We start from the raw sequence: 12,490 nt of genomic DNA on the forward strand, positions 1-12,490 counted from the left end.
TTCCCTGGTGTATGGCCTCCATCATAATAGCTTCCTCAGTAGCTGGAGCATGGCGAGTCCATGGAAACCTCTATCATGCAATGGTGCAAGGAGAGAACTTGACTCCTGAAGGTGCAGCTCCAGATGACAAAAAACATTTTTATCTGGATATCATAGAGGAGGATATCTAGCAGCATATTCTTGAGTGGCAACAGCAGCCCGGTTATCAGATGCACCAAGGACCAAAAGTGTATCCACATATTCATCGTTTGCATATGCCATATGTTTGCCACACTGTTTTAGAAGTTTACAACGTGAAAATTCGATACATATACGCATGTGCATTGGAGTCTGTCGAGGGCGCATTGTCCCACTCGCAACTAGTCCTGCACATACAGCATAAACACACCTTCAGTCCTGCACACTGTTCCACCTAATGTGCATTAACCCTCTGACAGATATTGTTCTGCATGATTCATCCCAGCTAACTGTAATACACATGATGTTTCCACAACCAAATCAACAGAATAATAATAATAATAATAATAATAATAACAATAATGCATTGAGATAGTACTAAACAGCATGCAGTTACTAGCCTCAATGTTGAAAGGCATAATTGGTGGGACCATGGGGATAACACATATAAATAGTAACCGAGTTTGGACATTATTGCTAGTCCTAATGGTAATGTAAGGTCCTGACGAAATGTAATGGACCTGAACAAGGCAAGAATAATAGATGGTACTAATCTATAGGGCCATTGGAGGAGGGTACAAAGAAAACAGGTTGCACATGTAGTAGATGAGGTGGTGTGAATAAATTCATATCCATCGTGTGGAAAGGGCTTCTTTCAAAGCTGACCAATCTTCCATTTCTACTATTGTAGTATTTAAGTGCAAATGTTTCCTAGAGGAATGGCTGCAATCGCTGTTAACGATTAAGATGTCAGATACTGTACCACCTGGACTACATTTACCAAATAAAAAACATATGTATCAAGCCAGGTTAGAACCAACGACCTCCTGCATGTTAACCCCAAACTCTAGCCACTGCACTAGCTGTACAGCAGTATTAATACGTGCTGACAGACGTAGTTACCACACATGTGGTTACAGTGTTGCCAGATTGCCACTCTTTAACGTCTTTTTCTGCCAGATGTACTCACTGGACGAAATTTTGTGAGAGACCTTTCTTTTATCGCTGGCATATGATGAGTTGCACTGAGAATTTCGCTTCACCCTGTAGATAAACTCCTGGAAGATCCATCTACACCAGCCATCACTAAGTTTTCTTGATTTATCAGCAACGAGAAACTCGGTACTGTATGTGATTCCAGCAATCTGTGCTTATCTGTACAAAATCGTTGAATGACATGTTGGGTCCTATGTGGATCTGGTAAAGGTGTTTTAAATTCAAATAGTGTTGTTTGAAAGCTAAAATGAGATCTGAATTATCCTTCTCCAACCATTTCGGGATTGTAGTATATGTGTGACTCAAATAAAATGTCAGCACCCATATGATGACCAAAACTGAAATATTATAGAATTTGATCCTGGTTGTCCACAGCAACATCGTCAAATATGAACAATATGTTTGGCTTTACTTTTTCTGGCGGGAGGTTTTGACTTCTTTGATTGAATGCTGTGTGGAAACAGCGTTTTTGAAAATCTACATCTGGGTTTGCTAGTAGCGACTTGAGAATATTTCTCTTATTGTCGCTGGATGAACCTGCAATTATCGTTCATATGTTGTCGGGTAGAAGTACCCCATTCTTCTTCTTCTTCTTCTTCTTCTTCTTCTGGTTTTATTCCACACCATCACAAGTATCAGTCACTTACAACAAAGTCCCGATGTTTCACCCAGCCATCCATGATACAGGCTACATCAGGTTTTGGTGTGGAATGAGTTTTTATAGAAAAATGTATGTCAACAACTGAGCTGCAATACTCATGGGGTAAACATACAAGTGAAAGTATGGTCTATCATTCAATTTAACAATGACTGAAGACTTTGTCTGGTGATGAGGTAATTCAGAGAGTTGTTGCTGCTGTGGTATTCTAGACATTGCAGTGAAAATACTGGTAGCTGTAACATTGTTATAGGGTATGAACAAATTAAAAACATGGTTTGTGGTAATATATTTATTTTTATTCAACAGCCATACATTGGGTGGACTACATCAAAAAAGTGAACTGGTTCTTTCTTTATCTTTACATGTGTGCATGGTTTATCAAATAAAGCTTTCTTGTATGCACAGAATTCAGCGTATATTTCTGTCAGACTAATGGGTGTTCCATTAGCTTCTTTTATTGGCACCATATTGATATACTGTTCTGAATCTTCTGCATGCACACTACACACACAATGGATCGGCCTGCACATCTCACTATGAGTGCCGTGCTGTAGTACAGTGATGTTATAGATGTTGTTGTTGTTGTGGTCTTCAGTCCTGAGCCTGGTTTGATGCAGCTCTCCATGCTACTCTATCCTGTGCAAGCTTCTTCATCTCCCAGTACCTACTGCAGCCTACATCCTTCTGAATCTGCTTAGTGTATTCATCTCTTGGTCTCCCTCTACGATTTTTACCCTCCACACTGCCCTCCAGTACTAAATTGATGGTCCCTTGATGCCTCAGAACATGTCCTACCAACCGATCCCTTCTTCTAGTCAAGTTGTGTCACAAGCTCCTCTTCTCCCCTATTCTATTCAATACCTCCTCATTAGTTATGTGATCTACACATCTAATCTTCAGCATTCTTCTGTAACACCACATTTCAAAAGCTTCTTTTCTCTTCTTGTCTAAACTATTTATTGTCCACGTTTCACTTCCATACATGGCTACACTCCATACAAATACTTTCAGAAACTACTTCCTGACATTTAAATCTATACTCGATGTTAACAAATTTTTCTTCTTCAGAAACGCTTTCCTTGCCACTGCCAGTCTACATTTTATATCCTCTCTACTTCGACCATCATCAGTTATTTTGCTCCCCAGATAGCAAAACTCCTTTACTACTTTAAGTGTCTCATTTCCTAATCTAATTCCCTCAGCATCACCCGACTTAAATCTACTACATTCCATTATCCTCGTTATGCTTTTGTTGATGTTCATCTTATAACATCCTTTCAAGACACTGCCCATTCCGTTCAACTGCTCTTCCAAGTCCTTTGCTATCTCTGACAGAATTACAATGTCATCGGCGAACCTCAAAGTTTTTATTTCTTCTTCATGGATTTTAATACTTACTCCGAAGTTTTCTTTTGTTTCCTTTACTGCTTGCTCAATATACAGATTGAATATCATCGGGGATAGGCTACAGCCCTGTCTCACTCCTTTCCCAACCACTGCTTCCCTTTCATGCCCCTCGACTCTTATAACTGCCATCTGGTTTCTGTAAAAATTGTAAATAGCCTTTCGCTCCCTGTATTTTACCCCTGCCACCTTCAGAATTTGAAAGAGGATATTCCAGTCAACATTGTCAAAAGCTTTCTCTAAGTCTACAAATGCTAGAAACGTAGGTTTGCCTTTCCTTAATCTTTCTTCTATGGTAAGTCGTAGGGTCAGTTTTGCCTCACGTGTTCCAACATTTCTACAGAATCCAAACTGATCTTCCCCAAGGTCGGCTTCTACCAGTTTTTCCATTCATCTGTAAAGAATTCGCGTTAGTATTTTGCAGCTGAGACTTATTAAACTAATAGTTCGTTAATTTTCACATCTGTCAACACCTGCTTTCTTTGGGATTGGAATTATTATATTCTTCTTGAAGTCTGAGGGTATTTCGCCTGTCTCATACGCCTTGCTCACCAGATGGTAGAGTTTTGTCAGGACTAGCTCTCCCAAGGCTGTCAGTAGTTCTAATGGAATGTTGTCTACTCCCGGGGCCTTGTTTCGACTCAGGTCTTTCAGTGCTCTGTCAAACTCTTCACGCAGTATCATATCTCCCATTTCACCTTCATCTACCTTCTCTTCCATTTCCATAATATTGTCCTCAAGAACAACGCCCCTGTATAGACCCTCTATATACTCCTTCCACCTTTCTGCTTTCCCTTCTTTGCTTCGAACCGGGTTTCTGTCTGAGCTCTCGATATTCATGCAAGTGGTTCTCTTTCCTCCAAAGGTCTCGTTAATTTTCCTGTAGGCAGTATCTATCTTACCCCTCATGAGATAAGCCTCTACATCATTATATTTGTCCTCTAGCCATCCCTGCTTAGCCATTTTGCACTTCCTATAGATCTCATTTTTGAGACGTTTGTATTCCTTTTTGCCTGCTTCACTTTCTGCCTTTTTGTATTTTCTCCTTTCATCAATTAAATTCAGCATCTCTTCTGTTACCCAAGGATTTCTACTAGCCCTAGTCTTTTTACCTACTTGATCCTCTGCTGGCTTCATTATTTCATTCTTCAAAGCTACCCACTCTTCTTCTACTGTATTTCTTTCCCCCATTGCTGTCAATTGTTCCCTTATGCTCTCCCTGAAAAGCACAGTAACTGTGCAGGTCAATACTCGGAGATCATCTGTTGATTGATGCAGGAGTCTGCATAACACAATTCGTTCCATTCCAACTCCATAAACTGCACTTTAACACTTCTCAATGAATTTTCAATCTCTGGCACAACACATCTGTCACTGATTCTTCTATACCAATACCTAAACTCTTTCAACAGGGAGCTGTTAAATTAAAGACTGAAGTGAAAAGCAATAGAGCATTGAAGAGCACTTGGAGGAATTGGCAGCTTCTCATCCACCACATAAACACTGTATGCTTGCAGTAACACCAGAGTGTTCTGGGATTATGTGCATGTCAGAGACCATTACTGACCTGAACTGCATGGTGTAGGACCCCCAGCACAGTTCTTCTGAGAGTCAGAGACTGGCTGGGTGTCTTCATTACACAACTCGATGAGCAGGAAGGACAACAACAGTTTGTTGTTCTGCTCCAACACGCTGGTCAGGTGCACTTGCAGTGCTGCTACTGCTGCTGGCCTCGAATGGGCCGGAGGTCGCTGCCGGCCCGTAAGAGCTGGCAGTAGCTGCTGCTGGCCTGGACATGCTGTAAGTTGCTGATGGTCCAGACATTCTGGAGGCCGCTGAACAAAGAAGAAGAAACGGTAAGTATCTCCAAACAAAGACATGGAGTTGGACAAAGATATAAAGCTGAAGCCCATCTACTTACTTTTATGCTTCTGTGGGACTGAAGCAGATGAGGATCTTGACTGCTATTGATGCTTCATGGTTCTTCGTCTTACTGACTGCGACTGAGAGCGCATACATCTTATATGTCCGACATCACGATCACGTTATCTGCAAGATAGGTGCCGCGTCTCTTGACGCTTGATCAAAAACATATGCCATCGTCATGGCAAATTACACGATTTAAGGTATGAATTATTGTCTCATCCACCTTATTCACCTGATATGGCTCCGTGAGACTTCCATCTCTTCCCAAAACTGAAAATTTTTCTTGGTGAACGAAGATTCACTTCAAACGAAGAATTGATAGCTGTAGTTGATAACTATTTTGCAGGCCATGAGGAAACTCATTTTCGAGGTGGGATCAAGGCACTGGAATAACATTGGACCAAGTGCATTAATCTACAAGGAGACTGCATTGAAAAATAAAAAAAGTTTCTTCATCATCATCATTTAAGACTGATTATGCCTTTCATTTTCAGTCTGGAGCGTAGTCCCCCTTATAAAACTCCTCCATGATCCCCTATTCAGTGCTAACAATGGTGCCTCTTCTGATGTTAAGCCTACTTCAAAGTCATTCTTAACCGAATACAGGTACCTTCTCCTTGGTCTGCCCCGACTCCTCCTACCCTCTACTGCTGAACCCATGAGTCTCTTGGGTAACCTTGCTTCTCCCATGCGTGTAACATGACCTCACCATCTAAGCCTGTTCGCCCTGAATGCTACTTCTATACAGTTCACTCCCAGTTTTTCTTTGATTTCCTCATTGTGGACACCCTCCTTCCATTGTTCCCATCTACTAGTACCTGCAATCATCCTAGCTACTTTCATATCCGTAACCTCAACCTTGTTGATAAGGTAACCTGAATCCACCCGGCTTTCGCTCCCATACAACAAAGTTGGTCGAAAGATTGAACGGTGCACAGATAACTTAGTCTTGGTACTGACTTCCTTCTTGCAGAAGAGAGTAGATCGTAGCTGAGCGCTCACTGCATTAGCTTTGCTACACCTCGCTTCCAGTTCTTTCACTATGTTGCCATCCTGTGAGAATATGCATCCTAAGTACTTGAAACCGTCCACCTGTTCTAACTTTGTTCCTCCTATTTGGCACTCAATCCGTTTATATTTCTTTGCCACTGCCATTACTTTCGTTTTGGAGATGCTAATCTTCATACCATAGTCCTTACATATCTGATCTAGCTCTGAAATATTACTTTGCAAACTTTCAATCGAATCTGCCATCACAACTAAGTCATCCGCATATGCGAGACTGCTTATTTTGTGTTCACACATCTTAATCTCACCCAGCCAGTCTATTGCTTTCAACATATGATCCATAAATAATATGAACAACAGTGGAGACAGGTTGCTGCCTTGTCTTACCCGTGAAACTACTCTGAAGCATGAACTCAATTTACCGTCAACTCTAACTGCTGCCTGACTATCCATGTAAAGACCTTTAATTGCTTGCAAAAGTTTGCCTCCTATTCCATAATGTCGTAGAACAGACAGTAACTTCCTCCTAGGAAACCGGTCATATGCCTTTTCTAGATCTATAAAGCATAGATACAATTCCCTGTTCCACTCGTAACACTTCTCCATTATTTGCCGTAAGCTAAAGATCTGGTCCTGACAACCTCTAAGAGGTCTACACCCACACTGATTTTCATCCAATTTGTCCTCAACCAATACTCGCATTTTCCTTTCGACAATACCTGAGAAGATTTTACCCAAAAGTTTCAGTGTTGTAAATAATTTTTTTTTCTGTTCCGTTCCGAGAACTTATCAAACCACCCTCGTACTATTGTTACGCGATTTCCCCTACCGCGCGATGGCCGTTCACGACGGAGATTCCCGACCGCCGCCCTCGTCCATTCCCCTAGTGCGGAGTCTGCGCAGGTCTAGTGCGGAGTCTGCGCAGGCACGGGGACTTAACTTCTTTTGTGGGCATTGTACATCAGGTGCCAATACGATTAAATAACAAAAAAAAACATCTTTTGGGCCGTGGTGCAGGGCAACGTAGCTGTCGCTGGGAGTGAGTTGTTTTACTTGCCATGTCCGCGTAGCCAGGTGACGGCAGGCTGAGGAAACCCCCGCGCCTGGCAGTGGACGGAGAGCCGGTTGCCCGCCAGAACCGACGTGTCCCTGGGCTCCATCAGCCACTGCGGCGCCACTGAAACACCACACACACACACACACGGTTAGATTAGATTAGTACTTGTTCCATAGATCATGAACACGACACTTTCTAATGATGTGGAATATGTCAGGTTAATAAAAGGCGTCTATACAAGATATTACAATATACAAAATACACTCCTGGAAATTGAAATAAGAACACCGTGAATTCATTGTCCCAGGAAGGGGGAACTTTATTGACACATTCCTGGGGTCAGATACATCACATGATCACACTGACAGAACCACAGGCACATAGACACAGGCAACAGAGCATGCACAATGTCGGCACTAGTATAGTGTATATCCATCTTTTGCAGCAATGCAGGCTGCTATTCTCCCATGGAGACGATCGTAGAGTTGCTGGATGTAGTCCTGTGGAACGGCTTGCCATGCCATTTCCACCTGGCGCCTCAGTTGGACCAGCGTTCGTGCTGGACGTGCAGACCGCGCGAGACGACGCTTCATCCAGTCCCAAACATGCTCAATGGGGGACGGATCCGGAGATCTTGCTGGCCAGGGTAGTTGACTTACACCTTCTAGAGCACGTTGGGTGGCACGGGATACATGCGGACGTGCATTGTCCTGTTGGAACAGCAAGTTCCCTTGCCGGTCTAGGAATGGTAGAACGATGGGTTCGATGACGGTTTGGATGTACCGTGCACTATTCAGTGTCCCCTCGACGATCACCAGTGGTGTACGGCCAGTGTAGGAGATCGCTCCCCACACCATGATGCCGGGTGTTGGCCCTGTGTGCCTCGGTCGTAAGCAGTCCTGATTGTGGCGCTCACCTGCACGGCGCCAAACACGCATACGACCATCATTGGCACCAAGGCAGAAGCGACTCTCATCGCTGAAGACGACACGTCTCCATTCGTCCCTCCATTCACGCCTGTCGCGACACCACTGGAGGCGGGCTGCACGATGTTGAGGCGTGAGCGGAAGACGGCCTAACGGTGTGCGGGACCGTAGCCCAGCTTCATGGAGACGGTTGCGAATGGTCCTCGCCGATACCCCAGGAGCAACAGTGTCCCTAATTTGCTGGGAAGTGGCGGTGCGGTCCCCTACGGCACTGCATAGGATCCTACGGTCTTGGCGTGCATCCGTGCGTCGCTGCGGTCCGGTCCCAGGTCGACGGGCACGTGCACCTTCCGCCGACCACTGGCGACAACATCGATGTACTGTGGAGACCTCACGCCCCACGTGTTGAGCAATTCGGCGGTACGTCCAGCCGGCCTCCCGCATGCCCACTATACGCCCTCGCTCAAAGTCCGCCAACTGCACATACGGTTCACGTCCACGCTGTCGCGGCATGCTACCAGTGTTAAAGACTGCGATGGAGCTCCGTATGCCACGGCAAACTGGCTGACACTGACGGCGGCGGTGCACAAATGCTGCGCAGCTAGCGCCATTCGACGGCCAACACCGCGGTTCCTGGTGTGTCCGCTGTGCCGTGCGTGTGATCATTGCTTGTACAGCCCTCTCGCAGTGTCCGGAGCAAGTATGGTGGGTCTGACACACCGGTGTCAATGTGTTCTTTTTTCCATTTCCAGGAGTGTACGAGGGCAGTTCAATAAGTAATGCAACACATTTTTTTTCTCGGCCAATTTCGGTTGAAAAAACCGGAAATTTCTTGTAGAATATTTTCAAACATTCCCGCTTCGTCTCGTATAGTTTCATTGACTTCCGACAGGTGGCAGCGCTGCACGGAGCTGTTAAAATGGCGTCTGTAACGGATGTGCGTTGCAAACAACGGGCAGTGATCGAGTTTCTTTTGGCGGAAAACCAGGGCATCTCAGATATTCATAGGCGCTTGCAGAATGTCTACGGTGATCTGGCAGTGGACAAAAGCACGGTGAGTCGTTGGGCAACGCGTGTGTCATCATCGCCGCAAGGTCAAGGGAGACTGTCTGATCTCCCGCGTGCGGGCCGGCCGTGCACAGCTGTGACTCCTGCAATGGCGGAGTGTGCGAACACACTCGTTCGAGATGATCGACGGATCACCATCAAACAACAGAGTGCTCAACTTGACATCTCTGTTGGCAGTGCTGTCACAATTGTTCACCAGTTGGGATATCAAAGGTTTGTTCCCGCTGGGTCCCTCGTTGTCTAACCGAACACCATAAAGAGCGAAAGAGAATTGCTTGCTCGTCATGTGGCTGAGGGTGACAATTTCTTGTCAAAGATTGTTACAGGTGATGAAACATGGGTTCATCACTTCGAACCTGAAACAAAACGGCAATCAATGGAGTGGCGCCACACCCACTCCCCTACCAAGAAAAAGTTTAAAGCCATACCCTCAGCCGGTAAAGTCATGGTTACAGTCTTCTGGGACGCTGAAGGGGTTATTCTGTTCGATGTCCTTCCCCATGGTCAAACGATCAACTCTGAAGTGTATTGTGCTACTCTTCAGAAATTGAAGAAACGATTTCAGCGTGTTCGTAGGCACAAAAATCTGAACGAACTTCTCCTTCTTCATGACAACGCAAGACCTCACACAAGTCTTCGCACCCGAGAGGAGCTCACAAAACTTCAGTGGACTGTTCTTCCTCATGCATCCTACAGCCCCGATCTCGCACCGTCGGATTTCCATATGTTTGGCCCAATGAAGGACGCAATCCGTGGGAGGCACTACGCGGATGATGAAGAAGTTATTGATGCAGTACGACGTTGGCTCCGACATCGACCAGTGGAATGGTACCGTGCAGGCATACAGGCCCTCATTTCAAGGTGGCGTAAGGCCGTAGCATTGAATGGAGATTACGTTGAAAAATAGTGTTGTGTAGCTAAAAGATTGGGGAATAACCTGGTGTATTTCAATGCTCAATAAAACAACCCCTGTTTCAGAAAAAAAATGTGTTGAATTACTTATTGAACTGCCCTCGTATTACATGACATTTTATATTTTTAATTTTTTTTTTGAAGGTTGGGAAATTACCCACTTACTATATCCAAAAATTCATCTAATGAGTAGAAGGAGTTGCCATTAAGAAATTCTTTTAATTTCCTTTTAAATGCAATATGGCTATCTGTCAGACTATTGATGCTATTAGGTAAGTGACCAAAGACTTTTGTGGCAGCATAATTTACCCCCTTCTGAGCCAAAGTTAGATTTAACCTTGAGTAGTGAAGATCATCCTTTCTTCTAGTGTTGTAGCCATGTACACTGCTATTACTTTTGAATTCGTTCGGATTGTTAATAACAAATTTCATAAGCGAATATATATATATAGTGAGGCTACAGTGAATATCTCTAGCTCTTTAAATAAGTGTCCTCAGGATGATCTTGGATGAGCTCCAGCAATTTTTCTGATTACACGCTTTTGTGCAATGAACACTCTTTTAGTCAATTATGAGTTACCCCAGAATATGATGCCATTCGAAAGCAGAGAATTAAAAATAGGCGTGGTAAGCTAATTTACTCAGATGTATATCGCCAAAATTTGCAATGACCCTAATAGCATAAGTAGCTGAACTCAAACGTTTCAGCAGATCCTCAGTGTGTTTTTTCCAGTTCAACCCATCAATGCATACACCTAGAAATTTTGAATATTCTACCTTAGCTACCTATCTCTGCTCGAAGTCTATATTTATTAATGGGGTCATTCCATTTACTGTGTGGAACTGTATATACTGTGTTTTGTCAAAGTCACGCCTTTCCTTAGAGGGCTACCCAGCTTTGCTCGCTTACTTATTTATGCGAACATATGTTAGTTAGGAAAAGGAACAAAATCTATCTACAATGAAAAAACAAAGAAAAGGAATAAAATCTACCTACAGTGAAAAAAACAAAGTTTATATGTTTCTTGAGGTGTAAATACGGCAAGGTAAGGTGCCATATTTTCGCATAGCTAAGGAAATCTAAGGAGATGGTTGTTTAAAAATCAGCCGAAAGATCCCAAACACATAAGAGATTTTGGTTATATATAACCTTATATAGCGGAATCTTGCGCATTTTGGAGTGGGTGGGCAATTTCAGATAGCGTGGTTCCTAATTTTGTACAGAGCTATTCCATAAAGAAAATTCGAGATTGCATATTTATAGGAATACTGTCTTATTATAAAAAAAGCACAAAAACTAATATTGAGATATTCCAGTTTGATTACAACAGTGATACACCTATAACTACATTGAGACTATCACTTGCAGCTTTCATCTTCGTACGTCTTCTAGCCACGTTTTTCAGTCCCAGTACACAGTCCATGCACCCACCGCAAACATCCTAAATACCTTATCCAAACTTCTCCAGATTTATCTTCCCGGTGTGGGACAGAACAATAGATGCGTTCCTCATCTGCGCTATCGTCACCATCTGTTGACACAAGCAAATCAGAACTCAGCCGGCGGGAGTGGCCGTGCGGTTCTAGGCGCTACAGTCTGGAACAGAGCGACCGATACGGTCGCAGGTTCGAATCCTGCCTCGGGCATGGATGTGTGTGATGTCCTTAGGTTAGTTAGGTTTAATTAGTTCTAAGTTCTAGGCGACTGATGACCTCAGAAGTTAAGTCGCGTAGTGCTCAGAGCCATTATTTTTGGAAACAGAGCCCGCATCTCGTGGTCGTGCGGTAGCGTTCTCGCTTCCCACGCCCGGGTTCCCGGGTTCGATTCCCGGCGAGGTCAGGGATTTTCTCTGCCTCGTGATGGCTGGGTGTTGTGTGATGTCCTTAGGTTAGTTAGGTTTAACTAGTTCTAAGTTCTAGGGGACTGATGACCATAGATGTTAAGTCCCATAGTGCTCAGAGCCATTAAAAGTACTTTTTGTAAAATTATTGTGTCGTAAATTTTATGTATTCGTCACTGATGCAGTTATTTATATTATGAAGTTTGTTAAGTCACTTATTTTGTTAGCAAACAGTTGCCCCATTACACCACGACCCCAGCGCTGCCTAGCAGTTTGTTCTGCTTGTATCATCCTTGATCCTTCAAGGCAGTTTGCACTAGTGCAGGGGCGGGCAAACGTTGCACGCGGCTCATGAGCGCACAGCGCTGCACGTGTGCTGCTCGCGTGCAATCGTCGAATGGGGCAGTGGCGACAGCCGGCAGGTTGCGGCAGTGTAGTGCCAGGCTAAGCTGCGGACGTCGATGCGTAGCGACCACTACGTAGTGAACGTTGTATTTCAAGAACCGGAAAATGC

The 12,490-nt window shown here is 44.1% G+C and overlaps 1 protein-coding gene across 1 annotated transcript in view; it reads right to left on the bottom strand.

Moving 5' to 3' along the window:
- The window catches only part of LOC126143911 (Down syndrome cell adhesion molecule-like protein Dscam2), a 493,502-nt gene that overhangs the window by 212,823 nt on the left and 268,189 nt on the right, over positions 1–12,490 (bottom strand). Inside the window, exon 9 of the mRNA XM_049915460.1 lies at positions 7,230–7,349. Within this exon, the coding sequence (XP_049771417.1) occupies positions 7,230–7,349 (120 nt within the window). The remainder of the gene's footprint in view (positions 1–7,229; positions 7,350–12,490) is intronic.

The sequence above is a fragment of the Schistocerca cancellata genome, chromosome 1 (genome assembly GCF_023864275.1).
Source record: "Schistocerca cancellata isolate TAMUIC-IGC-003103 chromosome 1, iqSchCanc2.1, whole genome shotgun sequence".
NCBI lineage: Eukaryota > Metazoa > Arthropoda > Insecta > Orthoptera > Acrididae > Schistocerca > Schistocerca cancellata.